The sequence below is a fragment of the Microcaecilia unicolor genome, chromosome 5 (assembly GCF_901765095.1).
Source record: "Microcaecilia unicolor chromosome 5, aMicUni1.1, whole genome shotgun sequence".
NCBI lineage: Eukaryota > Metazoa > Chordata > Amphibia > Gymnophiona > Siphonopidae > Microcaecilia > Microcaecilia unicolor.
In genome coordinates, this window is record NC_044035.1 from 115,200,139 (window position 1) to 115,222,619 (window position 22,481).

General features: G+C 45.0%; 1 protein-coding gene across 1 annotated transcript in view; it reads right to left on the minus strand.

Moving 5' to 3' along the window:
- COMTD1 (catechol-O-methyltransferase domain containing 1) overlaps positions 1-21,454 on the minus strand; it is a 56,910-nt gene extending 35,456 nt beyond the window's left edge. The window contains exons 1-3 of the mRNA XM_030203231.1: positions 21,256-21,454; positions 12,605-12,738; positions 3,633-3,738 (exon numbers count right to left, since the gene is read on the minus strand). Coding sequence (XP_030059091.1) covers positions 3,633-3,738; positions 12,605-12,738; positions 21,256-21,334 — 319 coding nt within the window. The 5' untranslated portion in view covers positions 21,335-21,454. The remainder of the gene's footprint in view (positions 1-3,632; positions 3,739-12,604; positions 12,739-21,255) is intronic.
- Positions 21,455-22,481: the final 1,027 nt, after the last annotated feature.

Below are 22,481 nucleotides of genomic sequence, written 5' to 3' on the forward strand. Positions count from 1 at the left end.
GTTGGGGTCCCCCGCCAGCAAAGGCAGGCGACAGCGGGTTCACGGCGGGAGGGGGGGGCGTCGGGCGGGTCGTCAGCAGGGGGGCCCAGGCCCAAATCTATGGGGGCCCAGGCCCCCCAGGCCCCATGTAGCTACGCCACTGGTGTAACCCAGTATTGGCATTCCTAATTAAGCTCCCACAGTTGCACCAGCCATGGAGCTGGCATAAGTGCAGGTACCAAAAGGTGGCAGAGATGTGCATAACTTACAGTATTCTGTAAGTTGCTCATTTAAGTGGGAGCCCTGCCTAATTTTCATCCATACTGCTCCCATGTGTGAGTCCCTTTGCAAATATGAACTATGGCAGGAAGAGGTGGAAAAGGAGTAGGAAAGGAGTGGGAAGGATGGCACAGACGCTAATAAATGTTACTATCAGGGCCGGCCCAACCATTAAGCAAACTAATCGGTCACCTAGAACACTAGCTTCTGGGGTGGAGGGGGAGGGAAGAGCAGCTGCAGTCAAAGTAAAATAATAGGTTTTTACAGCTGCATAAATTCAGACTCATCAGTGTGTGCTTTCACCTGCAGGAAGAATGAGCTATCATTTCAAATAGCCATTTGCCCTTCTAAAATGGCTTTTGGAAATTGCCCTTATTATGTATATGAGTGGCCTAGTGGTTAGAGCACTAGTCTTGTAATCCAGAGGTTGCCAGTTCAAATCCCACTGCTGCTCCTTGTGATCTTGGGCAAGTCACTTAACTCTCCATTGCCTCAGGTACAAACTTAGATTGTGAGCCCTCCTGGGACAGAGAAATATCCAGTGTACCTGAACGTAACTCACCTTGAGCTACTACTGAAAAAAGGTGTGAGCAAAATCTAAATAAATATATTTACAAAATGTTTTGAGGGTAATTCTCTATAGCTTGTCAAAATTAGGTGCCGGGACGTTGCACACTAAGCACAAATTCTATAACAGCAGTTCTGCGTAGAACTGCTGTTACAAAATACTAGCATAAGTGAATTTTTGTGCTTAACTTTAGCTGCGAGCATTTCTGCCTGCTCAAAGGCTGTTGTAAATGCTCATGCCTAAGTACTGGCAGTTAGGTGCCTAAATGACAGTATTCTATAACATCAAACCTAATTGCTTGGCATACCCCTGACCCGCCCCTGCCCATGCCCCCTTTGGAGTTACACATTAGGTGCTCAGTTTATAGAATAGAGGCATAAGTCAGTTATGCACATAACTGCAAATTACTGTTAATTAGTTCTTGTTAAGGCCAATTATTGATACCTATTGCCAATTAAGTGCCAATTTAGCACCAATTAAGTTATGCGCTTAACTGACCCTATCCTATAATCATGCACTCAATTGCATGATTGACTTTGGGTGACATTTATAAAATTTTGGGGATAATGTCCAATTGTATGTTTTTACAGGATTGTTCTGGGAGTGATGGTGTTGGGATAATCATGGTTCTTCAGTTTAAGTATGAAAATCTTGGGGGGTTGCTAGGAGTGTAAAAGTTAATTGAGAGGGACCACAAGGCTGAAGGTTCACCTAGGGTGCCTAATACTCCTGCATTGGTCTTGGTTACTATAATGTCACCTCCAGAGGTGTTACCATATATACTTGAGTATGTCAAGAAATTTTGACTAAAAAATGACTTTAAAATAAAATAACAGGATCATCTTATCTATGAGGCTGAAAAAATTAAGCACCTCCAAACCCCGTCGGCAGCATAATCCTGCATCTCTTCTCCACCAGCCCACGGGTTCAGCGTCTCAATTCCCACCCCCTTGCCGTGTACCTTCAAAAGTATTTCTATAGAGCTGTAGCAGTGTAGCGATCCTTCTAGGCTGCCTGTGGCCTGCTCTGGAGCACTCTCTCTGATTCATCTCGCTCCCTCTGACTCAACTTCCTGTTTTTATGGGGCTAGGATGAATCAGAGAGAATGTTCTGTAGCAGGCTGCAGGCAGCCTAGGAGGATCGCTGCACCACCATGGCTCTATAGAAGATACTACTTTTGAAGGTGCACAGCAAGGAGCGTGGGGATTGAGATACTGAACCCATGGGCTGGCGCAGGGAGGAGTAAGAGAGCAATTCTGGACTTTGGAGCTGGAAGGGAGGGAGGGAAAGAGAGGTGCTGGCTCTGGTGAGAGAGGAAGCCTCAACTTAGAAACACAGAAACATGATGGCAGATAAGGGCCAAAAGGCCCATCCAGTCTGCCCATCCTCAGTAACCATTGACTCTTCATTTCCTAAGGGATCCCACACGCATGCCCCATGCTTTCTTAAATTCCGATGTTCAACAGAAGAAACAAATCTCCGCAGAAATATGTAGCGTCAGACAAAACAGCGAAGATGACTCAAAAAGTGGACGACGTTGCAGATAAAAATAACTGTTTACTGAAGGATGAACAAGACTTGACACAGCTGTGTTTCGGCCTATGAGGCCTGCATCAGAAGTCTTTTTTGTTCATTAGATACATCCACTTGTAATATTAGTCTCAAAGCGATGAGTCTAAATGGGAGCTACTCCGTCTTATGCGCCGAGATAAGATAAAGCTTTCTCAGCAAGGTCAGGTGTTCTGACACAGTCCTCATCTCTACAACCTGCACTGGGAGGCCATTACACGCATTCACCATCCTTTCAGTGAAAGAGTATTTTCTTAGATTCCTCCTAAGTCTATTTGCTTTTATCGTATGCCTCCTCAATCCAGAGCTTTCCTTAATTTGAAAAAGGCTCATCTCCTGTATATTGACACCACTGAGGTATTGAAACCTCTCTATCATATCCCCACTCTCTCGTCTCTCTTCCAGCATATACATGTTGAGGTTCCTAAGCCTGTCCCTATATGTTTTACGACAGAAACCGCTTACTAATTTTGTAGCTGCCCTCTGGATCGACTTTTATAGCATTTTTGTCTCTTTTTAGTTTTAAAACTGCCCTCGACTTATAAATGACATTGATTTGTAGTCGAATATATAAGGTAATTGCTTCCATAGTAGCAATGTGGAGCAGTAGCCTAATGTTAGTGCAGTGGGCTAAAAACCTGGGGAACTGGGTTAGATTCCCACTGCTGTTCCTGGTGACTCCGGTCAAGTCATTTAACCCTCCATTGCCTCAGATACAAAAATGATTGTGAGCCCACTAGGGACAGAGAAAGTACGTGTATATAACAAATGTAAACTGCTTTAATTGTGCCACAGAAAGGCAGTATATCAAATCCCAATACCCATACTTCCTCCCACATGCTGACCCCCACCCCTAATAGTACTGTGGAAATGTTTTGCCATTAACACACATTAATGGCAAAACCCTTACGCTGCATAGTAAACAGGCCCATGAAGACTCTTTTTAGTTGGTGGTTTCAGGTGAGAATTCTAGCAAACAGCGAGCGGAAGGAAAACAATGCATGCATGTAGGGCCTGATTGTCCAAGCGCAAATACAGTAGATGCAAAATACATATGCCAATTGCATGGACGCGTATTTGCAGGTAATTTTCACTAGGGAAGTTGCCCTATTGAAAATTGTCCTCAGAATGAATATAACATCCATTTGCAAAGTGCATTCTATACCAACTGTGCACAGTGAGCAGTGCTGCTCTTCTCTACTTCATATTTTGATTAATATGAAGGATATGCTCTCACCTATCTCAAGCACTTTCTTGGCACAGATGAGTTTTGCTAGGTTGGCCATAAACTGAGCTTGGTCACAACACACCATTATCATCCCTTCAGGTTCTTCCATGGTACGCTTGAAAAGAAAACCAGATGCAGATTTTATGAGCTTGTAGAATGATGACAAAAGCTGGAAATCAATTTTTGCAATGAACTTTTCTAAGAAGTAGGGGGATATGGCTCTCTAAATGAATCTTCACCGATGAAAATCATAGTGAGAAGACCATGCATAATACATTTTATAATTAACATTTTTTTAATATTAAAGGATTCAATGCAATACACAAAACTCACAGATCAGTTAGCAACATGCAAACAAAGAGCTCACTTTATGTCTATGGAAAAGGTAAAAGAGAATCTGGACTATCTGTTCGTGTCTTCTGCAAAAATGAATATATAATGGTCAATATTCAGCGGGTAAATTAGATCCAGATATTCAATGCCAGGCTATGCCCAGGCACCAGCATTGAATGATCAGTCTTCTGCTCGCCACCGGTACTTATGCAGGTCCTGGCTGGTGGGACCTGCATAAGGGGATCTGTCATATCCTACAACCCCCTCCCCGAACTGATTCCCTGCCAAACTCAGTATTCCCCCAAACTCAGAAGCTCCCTGAAGCTTCTCCTAACTCAGCAGCCCCCTGAGGTTCCCCCAAACATAATAGCTTCCTATACAACCCTGAGTACAGCACACACCAATGCTCTTCCAAATCCCTGATGTTCCCCCCTATTCAGTAGCCCCCGATACTGCCCTTGATACTTCCCAACCATAGTGCCCTCCCAATGCCCTCCACACCCTCTGATGCTCCTCCAATGTAGCACTGCCCCAATGTTCCCCTCAACACAGCAGCCACCCCAGATGCTTCCCCTGAACTTAGCAACCCCCTGATGTCCCCCCCAATTCAGTAGTCTCCAGATGCTCTACCCCCACACAGCAGCCCCCTGAATATTCTCCCAAACAGCAGCCTCTGATGCTCCCTCCACCCACCCCCACCTCCCTGAGAACCATTGGAATTTACCCAGAAGTCATTGCTGGTGGTGTAATGGAGGGGGCAGGAGCTGTCCACTCCTGCCCTGTTTGGTTCTGGGTGCAAAATGGTACCAGCTGAGCCCTTCCATACAAGGGCATGTTTTTAATATGGAGGGCTGACCCTACAACCAGGGGTCTTTGGGTGCTATTTTGCACCTAGAACTACATGGGAATGGAGCAGAAGGGGATGTCTTCTACTCCCTCACACTACATGGGAAGGGGGAGCATCAGGGATGTGCTAAGTTGGGTGGGGGGATTGAATCGGCACCCAGCAGCCATACCCGGAAGTTATGTGGATGCTGGCCAATATCCAGTGTACTCAGAACAGAAAACCCAAATCTCACTGGTATAAATGATAAATATCCAAACGAACCAGAAGTAAGCACTAACGAACATCATACAAAACAGGAGAGCATCACCCTGGTGAAGTAGGAAGTACTCCTGTAGCCAGGACCTGCCCACCAGGGGATGTATTATCCTTTCGCACCGAGGATATATCTCCAAATGTTGCCCGGGAGGGAAAGGTTAGGACAGCTGTTGTACTTGGTGATTCGATCATTAGGCATATAGATAGCTGGGTGGCTGGTGGACGTGAGGATCGCCTGGTGACTTGCCTGCCTGGTGCGAAGGTGGCGGACCTCACGCGTCACCTAGATAGGATTTTATATAGTGCTGGGGAGGAGACGGCTGTCTTGGTACATGTGGGTACTAATGACATAGGAAAATGTGGGAGAGAGGTTCTGGAAGCAAAATTTAGGCTCTTAGGTAGAAAGCTGAAATCCAGATCCTCCAGGGTAGCATTTTCTGAAATGCTACCTGTGCCACGCGCAGGGCCCAAGAGACAGGCAGAGCTCCAGAGTCTCAATGCGTGGATGAGACGATGGTGCAGGGAGGAGGGCTTTAGATTTGTTAGGAACTGGGCAACATTCTGGGGAAGGGGGAGCCTATTCCGAAAGGATGGGCTCTATCTTAACCAGAGTGGGACCAGGCTGCTGGCATCGGCGTTTAAGAAGGAGATAGAGCAGCTTTTAAACTAGAAATGGGGGGAAGGCCGACAGTCGCTCAAAAGAGCATGGTTCGGGATAAGGTATCTTTCAAAGATATCACCATAACAGGGAAGATAGAGTATCCTGATAGTGAGGTTGCAAAAGAGATTGTAGTAGATCGGGTATCTTTAAATAACAATAAAAATCAGACAAAAGATTGCCAATTAATACTGTCAAGTACTAAGCATGATGTACTTAGGAACAACAAACATAGTTTGAAATGTCTATATGCGAATGCCAGGAGCCTAAGAAATAAGATGGGGGAGTTAGAATATATTGCACTAAATGAAAAATTAGATATAATAGGCATCTCTGAGACCTGGTGGAAGGAGGATAACCAGTGGGACACTGTCATACCGGGGTACAAATTATATCGTAGTGATAGGGTGAATCGGATTGGTGGAGGGGTAGCATTGTATATTAACGAGAGCCTTGAATCAAATAGATTGAAAATTCTGCAGGAAACAAAACACTCCTTGGAATCACTGTGGATTGAAATTCCATGTGCAAAGGGGAAAAGGATAGTGATAGGAATGTACTACCGTCCGCCTGGCCAGGACGAACAGACGGATGCGGAAATGTTAAAGGAAATCAGGGACGCAAACAAACTGGGCAACACAATAATAATGGGGGATTTCAATTACCCGCATATAGACTGGGTTAATGTAACATCTGTACACGCAAGGGACATAAGATTTCTTGATGAAATCAAGGACAGCTTCATGGAACAGCTAGTTCAGGAGCCGACAAGAGAAGGAAAAATACTAGACTTAGTCCTTAGTGGTGCTCATGATCTAATGCAGGGGTAACGATACGAGGGCCGCTTGATAACAGTGATCATAATATGATCGGTTTTGATATTGGCATTGAAGGAAGTGAAACTAGGAAATCAAGTACGCTAGCGTTTAACTATAGAAAAGGTGATTACGACAAAATGAGAAAAATGGTGAAAAAAAGACTGAAAGGAGCAGCTCGCAGAGTAAAAAACTTGCATCAGGCGTGGATGCTGTTTAAAAACACCATCCTGGAGGTTCAGGACAAATATATTCCACGTATTAGAAAAAAGGAAAAAAGACTAACGTCAGCCGGCGTGCTAAACAGTAAGATAAAGGAAATCATTAGAGCCAAAAAACAATCCTTCAGAAAGTGGAGAAGAGAACCAACTGAAAGTAACAGGATAGATCATAAGGAATGCCAAGCCAAATGCAAAGCGGAGATAAGGAGGGCAAAAAAGGACTTTGAGAAGAAATTAGCGTTGGAAGCAAAAATACATAGTAAAAATTTTTTTAGATACATAAAAAGCAGGAAACCGGCCAAAGAGTCGGTTGGGCCGCTGGACGAAAATGGTGTTAAAGGGGCGATCAAGGAGGACAAAGCCGTAGCGGAGAAATTAAATGAATTCTTTGCTTCGGTCTTCACCGAGGAGGATTTGGGGGGGACACCGGTGCCGGAAAGAATATTTGAAGCGGGGGAGTCGGAGAAACTAAACAAATTCTCTGTAACCTTGGAGGATGTAATGGGTCAGTTCAGCAAGCTGAAGAGTAGTAAATCACCGGGACCTGATGGTATTCATCCCAGAGTATTAATAGAACTAAAAAATGAACTTGCGGAGCTACTGTTAGAAATATGCAATCTGTCCCTAAAATCGAGTGTAATACCGGAAGACTGGAGGGTAGCCAATGTTACTCCGATTTTTAAGAAGGGTTCCAGAGGAGATCCGGGAAATTATAGACCGGTGAGTCTGACGTCGGTGCCGGGCAAGATGGTGGAGGCTATTATTAAGAATAAAATTGCAGAGCATATACAAAAACATGGACTGATGAGACAAAGTCAGCACGGATTTAGTGAAGGGAAGTCTTGCCTCACCAATCTAATGCATTTTTTTGAGGGGGTAAGCAAACATGTGGACAATGGGGAGCCGGTTGATATTGTATATCTGGATTTTCAGAAGGCGTTTGACAAAGTGCCGCACGAAAGACTCCTGAAGAAATTGCAGAGTCATGGAATCGGAGGTAGGGTATTATTATGGATTAAGAACTGGTTGAAAGATAGGAAGCAGAGAGTAGGATTGCGTGGCCAGTATTCTCAGTGGAGGAGGGTAGTTAGTGGGGTCCCGCAGGGGTCTGTGCTGGGTCCGTTGCTTTTTAATGTATTTATAAATGACCTAGAGATGGGAATAACTAGTGAGGTAATTAAATTCGCCGATGACACAAAATTATTCAGGGTCGTCAAGTCGCAGGAGGAATGTGAACGATTACAGGAGGACCTTGCGAGACTGGGAGAATGGGCGTGCAAGTGGCAGATGAAGTTCAATGTTGACAAGTGCAAAGTGATGCATGTGGGTAAGAGGAACCCGAATTATAGCTACGTCTTGCAAGGTTCCACGTTAGGAGTTACGGATCAAGAAAGGGATCTGGGTGTCGTCGTCGATGATACGCTGAAACCTTCTGCTCAGTGTGCTGCTGCGGCTAGGAAAGCGAATAGAATGTTGGGTGTTATTAGGAAGGGTATGGAGTCCAGGTGTGCGGATGTTATAATGCCGTTGTAATCGCTCCATGGTGCGACCGCACCTGGAGTATTGTGTTCAGTACTGGTCTCCGTATCTCAAAAAAGATATAGTAGAATTGGAAAAGGTACAGCGAAGGGCGACGAAAATGATAGTGGGGATGGGACGACTTTCCTATGAAGAGAGGCTGAGAAGGCTAGGGCTTTTCAGCTTGGAGAAGAGACGGCTGAGGGGAGATATGATAGAAGTGTATAAAATAATGAGTGGAATGGATCGGGTGGATGTGAAGCGACTGTTCACGCTATCCAAAAATACTAGGACTAGAGGGCATGAGTTGAAGCTACAGTGTGGTAAATTTAAAACGAATCAGAGAAAATTTTTCTTCACCCAACGTGTAATTAGACTCTGGAATTCGTTGCCGGAGAACGTGGTACGGGCGGTTAGCTTGACGGAGTTTAAAAAGGGGTTAGATAGATTCCTAAAGGACAAGTCCATAGACCGCTATTAAATGGACTTGGAAAAATTCCGCATTTTTAGGTATAACTTGTCTGGAATGTTTTTACGTTTGGGGAGCGTGCCAGGTGCCCTTGACCTGGATTGGCCACTGTCGGTGACAGGATGCTGGGCTAGATGGACCTTTGGTCTTTCCCAGTATGGCACTACTTATGTACTTATGTACTTATGGGAAGGGGTGCCCTCAGATCTTTTTTATCACTCACATGGTGGACCAATATAATGACCGCTAAATGGTGAAAGGGGAGGACTGCACAAAAGGCTGTGCCATCTTTGGCCACTCAGCTAAATGGGTGCCTGCACTGGATATTGTAACAGGAGTAAGCACACATGAACATCATATGAAATAGAGAAGGGGTGCTCCCAGATCTTTTTATCATCCACGTGGCAGATCTCTTCTCTATTTCGTAAGATGTTCATTTGTGCTTACTCCTGTTACAATATCCAGTGCAGGCACCCACATAGCTGACTGGCCAAAGACAGCACAGCCTTTAGTGCAGTCCTATCTGACTGCTTAGCTATGCGAATGCTGGCACTGAATATGGCCTGTGCTCTATTAAGTGCCATCTCCTCCCTAACTATACCCCCAGACTGCCCCATAATGCCCGGGATTTGCATTGCAAACCACATGAGGAGAGACTTGCTGACCTGAACATGTATACCTTGGAGGAAAGGAGAAACAGGGGTGACATGATACAGACGTTCAAATATTTGAAAGGTATTAATCTGCAAACAAACCTTTTCCGGAGACGGGAAGGCGGTAGAACTAGAGGACAAGAATTGAGGTTAAAGGGGGTCAGACTCAGGAGTAATGTCAGGAAGTCTTTTTTCATAGCGGGGTGGTGGATACATGGAATGCCCTCCCGTGGGAGGTGGTGGAGATGAAAATCGTAATGGAATTCAAACATGCGTGGGATAAACACAAAGGAATCCTGTTTAGAAGGAATGGATCCACAGAATCTTAGCAGAGATTGGGTGACAACACTGGTAATTGAGAAGCAAAACCAGTGCTAGGCAGACTTCTACGGTCTACGCCCTGATGGTGGCTGAATAGATATGGATGGGCTGGAGTGTAAATTTTAAGGGGCTTCGATGTTAGCTTCAGAACATTTAGTACAAAAACACTGCTGGGCAGACTTCTACGGTCTGTGCCCTGAGAATGGCAAGGACAAATCTAACTTGGGTATACATATAAAGTATCACATACCACAAAAAATGAGTTTATCTTGTTGGGCAGACTGGATGGACCGTACAGGTCTTTATCTGCCATCATTTACTATGTTACTATGTAACTTGGAAAAAACGAAGATACTTACCTGTAGCAGGTATTCTCCGAGGACAGCAGGCTTTATATTCTCACAGTCCCTTCCACCTCCCCTTGGAGTATTGCATACCAAGTAAAATGATTTTATCTTGTTGGGCAGACTGGATGGACAGTACAGGTTTTTATCTGCCGTCATTTACTATGTTACTATGTTTTGGGGATGGGTGCTTACAGCCAATATTAAGTGACACTATCTGGTTAAGTGGAGCTGAATATTGGTGGCCAGCCTTCTCAGCATGTATATATTTTGATACTTGTCATCATTTGCTTATTTCTGAAGGTATTGCCTTCAAAAGCTAATCAAAAAATACATTAAGTTAGTTCCATAGAAAAGGTATCATCTTATTTTATTTTTTGGTTTGTTTTATTTCTATTTATTACCTACTAAAAGCTGAAAATGGCATTGTTCCTTTGCTCCTGCTACTGTGCTGTTCTGTTTTGCATTCTGCTGGTGCTAACGCCTACACAAAGGTATATTTTAAATGTAAGAACAGGTACTTCCTGTTTCTTGTGAGACATGATGGTGACAGCAGAGGTGACTACATAAGATGTATATTCAGCACCAGTGTTTAAGTTAATCTGCTTGTCACTGAAAACTGATCTGTTTTTTTTACCCTGTACCCTTTTACCCTCTCTCTTCTGCTTTCACGCTTCTTGGTCACCTTTTTCTAACAAACAAGAAAATATGTTCCTGTTCAAGCACTGTGCTCCTGGCAGGAAATGAGGGGGAGTCACGGTTATCTTCATGACTATTGGCTCTAACCCACTAATATCCACTGTGAAAACAATTTGTTAAAAGAAATCCAACAAATCTGTAAACTTTTCAGTTTAATGTACAGAATTATCAAAACTGTCTTTTGAAAGGAAACATCAAGGCAGTGTAGAGACTAGAAATAAAACTACAACCAGAGAGGGAACAAAGAGAGACGCCAGGGAGGAGAAAGTGAGAAAGATAAAAGGCGTCACCCACTCTGGACGGAGCCACCCACAGGGATCAAATGCTAAAGGCCTGCTGGAATCACCAGATCTGCAACCCCATCTTGATTTTGGAGAGCGAGGATTCAGTTCTCAGATTAAGTGTAGCAGGTTCCACCAGGATGCACAGTGTGGGGCAGGGCACCATCATTTTGCAGATGGTGCCCGAGAAAGCAGAAGCAAGCTCTGGAGGGGTGGGCGGACTTCCACTAAACCGCCAGGCCTAGCATAAACATGCATATGTGCAGAGTACTGGCGTTGGCGGCTCAGGAAGCAGCTGCCGACTGCCCAGCTGTGCACAGGAGTTTCTTGGCGCCTTTGGGAAGATCTTCAGTTGGCAGGGATTGGGGATCCCCACCGGCTACTGCAGCAGCGCGCCGCTGTTTGGTGGACCTGTACCCACCCGTGGCTAACGGGCTGTTCATTTCGGATATTTTCAGTGCAAGAAAGTACTTCTCACGTGTTTTTGAACAGGAAATCCTTACGTTTTTCCTGTTTGAAAATGACTGAGATGGATGGGGTTTTTTTTTTTTGGATGTTATGAGCAGGACGTCCCAATTCTGACTTGGATGTTCTTTCGAAAATGCCCCTCCATGTGGCCTGATACCTAAACAAATTTGACACCATTAAAAGGTCTTGCTACAGAATATTTTGCCCAGATATGTTTGACAAAAGTTATTGTCTTTTGAAAATATGTTTATAGATGGATCTCCTAACCAGTAAAAATGAAATTAATCCTATATTACAAAAATGTGATCTTTCAAGTCTGAAAGCCACAGGCCGTTAGCATAGTAATTTTCTCATTAACTTCCTAATGCAGTAGGAGATGGGGAATGGGTGGGGTATATGCGTTACAGTTAACACAGAGATAGTTACCACTTGTTATTGATCAAGATAATACGGTGCAGTTAACTCTACCCGAACAGGTATAGCTGTGTTGGATTTTCTGCCATTCAGTTAACATGTAGTCAAGAACATTTCTGTGCATTAACTACATGGCAAATTGTTTGGAATATAGTTAATACAGCAATTTTGCTGTTACTGCCTGTTAAATCTGGCCGTTATCTTGTGATAGCTGCAAAATCTTACTGAATTTTAGTAAGTAGGCCCCTATGTTTTGTATATCCAGTGTATTTTTTTCTAGTGAAAAAGGTGCCAGTCCTCAAATGCCAGGCCACCCTTCAGGGTTGGGGTGATCACTGAGGGACCCACTCCACAATAGCCAGGCCCCCTGCAACCAGTCACAGAATCTATGACAAGGCAGAATTGGTTTGTAGAGCCTGAGCTCTTTCATTAAAATTTGGGGACCATGGGTCAATTTTAGCAGACAAAGGAAAAGGTGCCAGTACTCAGTACCCCCTCAAAAAAGCCCTGTGTATATCAGTAAAACAAACCCCTACTTTAATACATTTGAGAAAATGTATTTTTAGACAGCAGAGCCATATATCTGGCCCTAGATATCATAACAATATCATATATAGTCACATCAAGATCATGATATAACATGAATAATAGCACAGATGTTTCTTTAATTTAGACAAATACTAACCAGTCTCAGCTTCTTCAGAAGGGGGTGCTCCCGCAGGGAATGCCTGAGCACATAATCTATCAGTGGATCGTCCCTTTTTGGCAAGGTGTTATGCATATTTCTAGTCCCAAAATGCAAAATTGCCCATTTCTTTCCTGAGACATATAAAACAAAAATATCATATTTGGGATTACTGTAGAGCTGTGATATATACAATGACTCTGATAAACAATGCAGAAATGCCACTTTTACCATCTGTTAAGCAACCTAAGAGTGAGAAACAGCAGGAGAGCAAACGGAAGCCTGCTAGACTTGGTTAGGAATGTTACCGATTTAAAAAAACAAATAATAAATCCAAATTAAAATACAGATACTACTACTACTACTTCTAGTTTGGTAGTTCAATTTGTTTTAATTTTAGTTTCCATATATTGATTGACAGGAATAAAGGTGGTAAATATATGTAAACTAAAATTAAAACCATTGGTATTCTCCAAAGAGATGTTTGTAATTCAACCTCAGTTGGAGGAGTGGCCTAGTGGTTAGGGTGGTGGAGTTTGGTTCTGAGGAACTGAGTTCAATTCCCACTTCAGGCACAGGCAGCTCCTTGTGACTCTGTGCAAGTCACTTAACCCTCTATTGCCCCATGTAAGCCACATTGAGCCTGCCATGAGTGGGAAAGCTTGGGTACAAATGTAACACACAAAAAAAAACCTCCTTGGTGTTCTCACTGGTGCATCCCTACTACTACTACTACTATTTAGCATTTCTATAGCGCTACAAGGCATACGCATCCCACCTAAGTGTTGCCAGTTCCACACTTTTCCCCAGAGTTGGGCAGTTTTTTTTCTTCCCCTTCCCCCTGCTTGAAAAAAATGTCAGTAGCGGGTCAAGCTTTTTTGGGCTGCTATGCTGATGTTGGGCGGCCCATGGCCGCCTCTGCCTGCAGCCATCCCACTCTAGTCTCCACTGCCAGTGCCACTGCCACCTGTCCCACTCTGTGTGAGTCCTGTTCTCCTCTGATTCCACCGCCCCCCCCCCACAAGGAATCCAATTCCGCTGAACAGTGCTCGCCACTACCACTATATAGTGAGTGATATCACTGGCCACCTCGCGTCGCTATTGGAGGGAGCCAGAATGAGGCTTGAATTTGAAACTTCCTGACTCAGAAAGCATTGCTGCATTTCAAATTCAAGACTCATTGTTGCTCCCTCCAATAGCGACACAAGCTAGCCAATGAAGTTAGCACTCAGTTGTTTAGCATGCAGGCTCCTGTCAGGTCCAGTTCCTCACTATTTAGGCTGGCCTTGCTGCAACGCTTACTCAGTTCTCTGAATTTATTCAGACTACTACTACTGACTGACTGAGAGAAGCAGAAGTCCTGCCTGAGGTGACTTCTTTCCCTTCAACTCCTGACTGGACAGAAGCCACCCCCAAGGGCTCTATTCAGAGCAGGAGCCAGAACAGGAGCCAAAGCCACGTCTTAACACCAGCTTTGGCAGGATACACATTTCAAATCTGACATATTTTAATCACAAAATAGAAAATAAAATGATTGTTTCTACATTTTGTTATCTGGACATTTTATTTTTCAAATCACGTTGGTCCCAGGCTCTGGTTTCTGTTTCCCTCCATCTTCTCTTAATTTACTTGCCAGGTTCTCCTGTCCATTTGACATTTCTTCTCTCCCCATGCTCACCATCCAACTTCTATCTCTATGTCCCTATCTTTCCCCATATTCAGCATCTCCCTTATCCGTGTCCCTGTACTTCCCTGTCCAGCACCTTCTCTGTGTCCCTGACCCTATGCTCCCCTCAACCTTTTTTAATTCCACTATATCTTTTTTGAGATGTGGTGACCAGAATTGCACACAATATTCGAGGTGCGGGCACACCATGAAGTGATACACAGGCATTATAATATTTTCAGTTTTGTTCTCCATTCCTTTTCTAATAATTCCTAACATTCTATTTACTTTCTTGGCTGTTGCTGCACACTGAGCAGAGGGTTTGAACATATCAACGATGACACCTAGATCCTTTCCCTGGGCGGTGACTCCTAGTGTGGAACCCTGTATCATGTATCTATAGTTTGGGTTCCACTTGCTCACATTAAATGCCATCTGCCATTTGGATGCCCAGTCTGGTAAGGTCCTCTTGCAATTTTTCACATCCTCTTGTGATTTAACAATTTTGAATAACTTTGTGCCATCAGCAAATTTAATCATTTCCGTATCAATTTATAAATATGTTAAAAAGCAGTGGTCCCAGCACAGATCCCCGGGGAACCCCTTTTTACCCTCCTCCATTGAGAATATTGACGTGTAATTAAACTCTGGAATTCGTTGCCAGAGAATGTGGTAAAAGCGATTAGCTTAGTGGGGTTTAAAAAAGGTTTGGATATCTTCCTAAAAGAAAAGTCCATAAGCCATTATTAAGATGGACTTGGAAAAATCCACTGCTTATTTCTAGGATAAGCAGCATAAAATGTACTGTTTTGGGATCTTGCAAGGTACTTGTAACCTGGATTGACCATCGTTGGAAACAGGATACTGGGCTTGATGGACCTTTGGTCTGTCCCAGTATAGCACCGCTTATGTTCTTATAACCCTGCTCTCTGGTTTTTTTTTTATTTTTTAACTAGTTCTTAATCCATAACAGGACATTGCCTCCTATCCCACGACTTTCTAATTTCCTCAGGAGTCTTTCATTAAGTATTTTGTCAAATGCCTTCTAAAAATCCAAATATACAATATCAACAGGCTGACTTTAATCCACATATTTATTCAGCCCTTCAAAGAAATGTAGTAGATTGGTGAGTCAAGATTTCCTTTGGCTAAAACCATGTTGGCTTTGTCCCATTAATCCATGTCTATATACATGCTCAGTAATTTTGTTCTTTATAATGTCTCTACCACTGAAGGAGGAGAAGCCGTGACTCAAAATTCAGGGTACAGAGCAAAAAGGGATAGTTGAGTCATTCTTGCTGAACATGTAACACCTCAAACAGTAATGCCGAGTGCATTATCCAGCTGTGCTGTACACACCCTTCAGATAGATTCCCATAGCTGGAACTGTTGGTTTTACAGGGTGTGGTAGTTGGGCTGTACTATTACTGTTTTTAACTTCAGCAACCAGTATAAGCAAAATCTTGTTAACAAGCAGCCAGAGATGGATCTATATACAACAGGGATACATCTGTTTCAGGAAACAGTTTGGCAACATTCATTTCTCCCATGCTCTTCACCCACTTTAACTCTTTGTTTCCCAGACTGCATTCCAGGATGATACAAATTCTCTTGCTGAAGAAACACTGGAAGAACAGTCTCTCAGTGGCGTTCTGAGGGGCGCTGACACCCGGGGCGGATTACCAATGTGCCCTGCCCCGCCCCCCCGTCAAAGGGACACCCCCCAACCCGGCGAAAGAACCCCCCTGGGTGCACGCCGCTGGGGGGGGGGGGTGCTGCGCGCCGGTCAGCGTCGTTGGTTTCCATGCTCCCTCTGCCCCGGAACAGGTTCTGTTCCGGGGCAGAGGGAGCATGGAAACCAATGACGCTGACCGGCGCACGGCACCCCCCCAGCAGCGTGCACCTGGGGCGGACCGCCCCCACCGCCCCCCCCTTGGTACGCCACTGCAGTCTCTTAAGCAGCAGGTGGAAATTTTAGGGCCTAACATCTGTAAATTCAGTGAGAAGCTAATCTAGTGGCTCAGGCACCCAGCAGATAGTCCTAAAAAAGGTTGCGAATCAACTGGTACTTGGTCAACCCAGAGCTGCCAAGTTACCCATTCCAGGAGGGAGACTTTTTGACTAGTCCTAGACTTCTGCCAACCTCATCCTGGGGCACTATCGGCCTTATTTTCAAAAGTGATGGGCGCCCATATTTCGACCCAAATCGGGAGATGGGTGCCTTTCTCTGGTGGGCGCCCAAATCAGTATAATCGAAAGCCGACTTTGGGCGCCTCCAACTGCAATCTGTCGCGGGAACGAAAAAAGTTGACGGGGGCGTGTCAGAGGCGTGGTGAAGGCGGGACTGGGGCGTGTTTATCGGCCGAGCAGAGATGGGCGCCCTCGGCTGATAATGGAAAAAAGAAAGGCGTTTTTAGCGAGAAGTTGGGTCACTTTTTCTGGACCCTTTTTTCTCACGAACAAGTCCCCAAAAAGTGCTCCAACTGCCCAGATGACCACCGGAGGGAATCGGAGATGACCTCCCCTGACTCCCCCAGTGGTCACTAACCCCCTCCCACCAAAAAAAAAAAAAGAACTTTAAAAACCTTTTTTGCCAGCCTGAAATGTCATACCCAGCTCCATCACAGCAGTATGCAGGTCCCTGGAGCAGTTGTTAGTGGGTGCAGTGGACTTCACCCAGGTGGACCCAGGCCCATCCCCCCCACCTGTTACACTTGTGGTGGTAAATGGGAGCGCTCCAAACCGCCCCCAAAACCCACTGTACCCATATCTAGGTGCCCCCCTTCAGCCATAAGGGCTATGGTAATGGTGTAGAGTTGTGGGCAGTGGGTTTTAGGGGGGATTTGAGGGGCTCAGCACCCAAAGGAAGGGAGCTATGGACTTGGGAGGTATTTGACTTTTTTTTTAATTGTTACAAGTGCCCCCTAGGGTGCTCAGTTGGTGTCCTGGCATGTGAGGGGGACCAGTGCACTAAGAATCCTGGCCCCTCCCACAACCAAATGCCTTGGATTTGTTCGTTTTTGAGCTGGGCGCCTTCGGTTTCCATTATCGCTGAAAAACGAAACCGCCCAGCTCAAATCCGCACACATCCGATGCATTTGCCCGGCACAAACCGTTGTATCGAAAAAAAAGGTGGGCGCCCATTTTTTTCGAAAATACGGTCTGTCCCGCCCCTTCACGTACCCGTTCTCAGACATAGACGCCCATGGAGATGGTCGTTCGCATTCGATTATGCCCCTCTATGGGTCCTGCAGCATTGATCTCAATGGGTAGAATCATGGACTACAAATACTACACTGCTTGGGGATATAAGTTTAAAACCAGGACTGGCCAAAAAGTCTCCCTCCTGGAATGGGTAACTTGGAAGCTCTGTCAATCTGATAGGTTTTCTTCAAGGGAGACTGATGGCCAGAATGATCAGAAAAGAGGTCACTGTACATGCTGGTTTTCTGACAACTGTCTACCTCCGTCTCTTTCCTCAGCCATATAAACCTTTTACTTTTTAATGAGGGGTCATTCTAAAGCCTAATTGCAGTGGTAGATCCAGTCCTGAGTTTACCCCACTGCATGCAGGGACTTGTAGTTCTGATTCCCCCACTGCATTCCCTAAGATAAGCAAGACTACAAGCCCCTGCATGCAATGGGGTAAACCCAGGACTAGATCAACCCTTTCAGGAGAATCTGGATCCAGCTGCCAATCCTAGGTGATGATAGAAGAATCAGGTTAACAAGGTGCTCAGGGTACGGGATACTACCAGCACATATTGCACTTCCAGGCCAAATAGGAGCCCTGCTCCCTCCTGATTCCCATGTGGAAGGCAAGTTGTAGGAGACACAGGTGCATTGATATCTCTAGTGCTGCGCATGCACACATGCTCATTTTGCAGTGCCACTATTTAAATGTGTAGAAGTTGCGGGACACATAAATTTGAAGGGGGCATGTTCTGGAGCTGGTTTGGGTGGTCCATAAACTATAGATGTATTACCCATTTTGCCACAGAAATATATATACAGGTCAATATTCATAAGCATATATATGAATAACTGTACTTGCTATCCAGATAAGGGTGGCCAGGGATGTAGCCAGACTTTGGCGGGAGGGGGGTCCAGAGCCCGAGGTAAGGGGACACATTTTAGCCCCCCCCCAGTGCCACTGACCCCCCTGCCATTGCTGACCCCCCCCCCGCCGCTGCTGCCGCCACCACCACCACCACCACTGACCCCCCCTGCTGACGATCCTCTCGATCCCCCCTCCCGCCGCCAACCCTCCCCTGCCATCGCCTACCTTTGCTGGCGGGGGACCCCAACCCCCACCAGTCGAGGTCCTCTTCTTCCTTCGTTCTGTTTCTGAGTCTGATGTTCTGCATGTTGTACGTGCAGGACATCAGACTCAGAGAACGAAGGAAGAAGAGGACGTCAGCTGGCGGGGGTTGGGGTCCCCCGCCAGCAAAGGTAGGCGACAGTGGGTAAACGGCGGATTGGCGGCTGGAGGGGGGGTCGAGAGGGTCGGCGGCGGGGGGTCCAGGGCCAAATCTACAGGGGCCCAGGCCCCTGTGCCCCACGTAGCTATGCCCCTGAGGGTGGCTGACCGGGAAATTTAGAGGCTGCCTCTACACTATCTCCCTAATTCTATAAAAGCTGCTATAAATTGTGTGTGCAAATTTGGGGGTAATACACTAACCATTAGGCTACTCCTCCAAGCGTGTGGAGGGATTTCTCAGCTAGGGAGCCACTAAAAAGAAGGAGGAGTGCCAGGAAGGAGAATGCAGAATTCAAGACCTGTGAACTGTTTTCCTTTTGATGCTATTTTTCCTTGGTTTGTACTTGTGCTTTAGTATTGCTTTTTTGTGATTTTGATAGACTGTTAAATACCTGAGTTTTAGGGTCACCAGATTAAAGGTGTTCTATATGAACTCCCTTTTGCACTCTTTTGCTTTGTGCCTTGAGTTCTTTTTCACTCCAGTTTAGTCCTTCAGCTATTTCCCCCTAATTCTATATATAGCGCTCAAAATTGCGCACATAAATTTGGGGGCACGCCCAATTTGTGTGCGCAACTTAATTACTTATTGAGCGAATGCTAATTTGCAATAATTGGAATTTATGTGCTCATCTTTATAGTCACTATTTTATAAAAATGTGTGTGTAACTTTTTCTGGGCACATCTGAAAAGGGGGCATGGCCATGGGAGGGGCACGGGCAGATCAGGGGTGGTTCTAGGATTTGCGCACAGTGTTACAGAATTCGGGGGATCTGCGTCTAATTTAGGCGCAGGGATTTACACCAGGGTTTAGTTGGTGTAAATCCTCGTGCCCAAAACTGGGCGTGGATCCCGATGCTAAGCGCTATTCTATAAACAGCACCCAACTTGGAGCACCATTTATAGAATAGTGCTTAGCGTGCATTTTTTTGCCACCCAAATTTAGACGCTTTTTACAGAATTGAGTCCTTTGTGTGCAGTGTTTTGGTTTTTTTTTGCAGTTCTTCATGATTTAAAAGGGCAGGTGCCAGTTTATAAATTCTTTTGTAAGCCACTTTAGGGTCACCATCCACCTTATAATCGAACGAGAAAAACGCCCAAGTTCTGATCTAAATCGGGAGATGGACGTTTATCTCACAAAAACGAATAACGCGGTATAATCGAAAGCCGAACTTGGACGTTTTCAACTGCACTCCATCGTGGAAGCGTACAAAGTTGACGAGGGCGTGTCGGAGGCGTGGTGAAGGCGGGACTGGGGTGTGGGCTGTTCAGAATGTAGGTCCAGGAGAAGGACATTCCAGAGGGAGAGAGAACCATGTAGAAGAAAGCCACATGAGGGTAGACTCAAGGCAGTAACAGAAGGGAAGCGGCAGAAGAGCGCAATGGGCGAGAAGGAACATAAGGGGCAATCAGTGTGGAAAGGCAGAGCAGAATACCTGTATATTGAACCTTGTAAGCTAAGGTAGGCATTTTAAACTGCTAACAGAATGAAACAGGAAGCAATGTTAGCAAATCACTTCTTACCAACACAGCAAAAAGTGAGACTAAACAAAAAACTAGACAGAAGATGAGACTGCCACTGGAATGTTCAGCATTGAATGTTTTGGCGCACAGTTTTCAATACCCTTTACTGAATCAGGCCCAAAGTGTTTAAAAAAAAATCTATACAAAGTTGTTTTCTGCATAACTGTGTCAAACTTGACCAATTTCAATAAAATTTGATGTATTATCCTGAATAAATTTGCAATAAGCCTACATTCACGCTGGCCACCTCACCTAAATAACATCAGTTCACTACCTGGTTCTTCAACTGTTATGATGTTTTCTTCATTGTGAACTGATTGGGTCCTGCCGCTGCCTGACTGGTGATCAGTTGAGCCCATTTCTCACAATTTCTTCAAAAGATATTCTGTGCTTACCCTTGTCCACCTCAATTCTGGAAACTCTTGCACCAGTCTATGAGAACCATAACCTTTCTGCAAATACAAATTTTTAATAAGGATCGGATTCTCCTGACTGAATACCATGGTAACTGTTTATGTTTAAAGCAAAATGGCATCTGTGCGTATTATGATGATAATTGCCAGGTGGTGGTGACGTTATTTAGGTAAAGTGGCCGGTGTGAGTGTAGGCTTATTGCAAATTTATTCAGGATAATATATCCCAAATTTTTATTGAAACTGGTCAGGTTTTGACAGTTATATAGAAAACAAGCTTTGTATAGCTTTTTTTGAAACACAGTGTATATCAATTTTCCCTGCTTATTAATTATCATAAAGAAAATATATCCCGATTACTATTGTGTCACACCATTCACTGTACTGATTAATTCACGTCCATGAGTATGTAGGTATGTGCACATGTGCTATACAAGTTGGATCACAGCATGAGCTGAGTGTACAGTCAGAAACAAAACTCTGAACTTTGATCTGCAATCTGCCCTGTTTACCTGCAGGCAGCATCAGTGATATGTATGAGTATAACCAACAGTGTGGTTAGGGAACTTACCGATGATGACTCCAGCAGCAAAAGCTCCTAGGACAGCAGTGCCAGCCAGCACCTCCTTTGATAGTCTGAAAACAGGCATTGCAGTGCAATGTTGGGGCAAGAAAAACAATGACCAAGGACTGTTCAAATCGGTTTAATAATTTTTCAGCTGCACTAAAATGTCTACACAGCACATGATGATTTCCTTATCTAAAAAGTCACATGTTTGCAACAAGTTGTCCTTTCTGAAACCATGTGACCAGAGAACCAATCAAATAAGAGTATTATTTGATTCCTTTCTCTACAGCTGATCATATCATGAGTATCTGGTGACATCTAGTGGCAGAAAGAATTCAGGGTTCACACCTGCTGTTAAGCTATGGATTTCTTCTGATTCAGACTTCTAAATTCCAGAGCATTTTGTAACTAGTGTTAAATTCCAGCATAATAAGTGTTGGAAAGTCATAAGAGGATACACTGTTCGCACTTGGTTGCAATTTTGTTTTGTATATTGGAGTGCAGAAGCCAAATCTCTCTCTTTAGCTCAAATAACATTTCTGTGCCAAAGAACTGCTATTTTTCTAATCCCTTTCACCTAACACCTTGGTGTGTTTCACTGAGAGGCTGAGATTCTCTTTCATGCCACTGACAAATCATTTATCATCTAGTGGCTTGTTCCAGCTTGTTGACTGGTGGGGATGAAATAATAGGGCAGATCTGCAACACACCCCTTTGAGATCTTACCTTTCACCTACACCACATAAGTAGGAAGGTATCCAGTGGCGTACCAAGGGGGGGGGGGGGGGGGGGGGGCGGTCCGCCCCGGGTGCACACCGCTGGGGGGGGTGCCGTGGCGCACGCCTGTCAGCTGAGTTCACTGACTTCGCTAACTTTGCTGCAGCTTCCTCTGCCCCGGAACAGGTTACTTCCTGTTCCGGCCGGGGCAGAGGGAGCTGCAGCGAAGTCAGCGAACTCAGCTGACAGGCGTGCGCCACGGCACCCCCCCAGCGGCGTGCACCCGGGGGGTGTCATTTTGCCGGGGGGGGGGGGGGGTGCATCGGCGATCTGCCCCGGGTGTCATGCCGGCTAGGATCGCCGCTGGTATGTTCAAAGGGATTCAGCAAGCTCCTGAACAATATATTTATTTATTTGTTACATTTATATCCAACATTTCCCCACCTATTTGTAGGCTCAATGTGGCTTACATAGTACCAGAGAGGCCTTACAGACTCCGGTGTAAACAAATA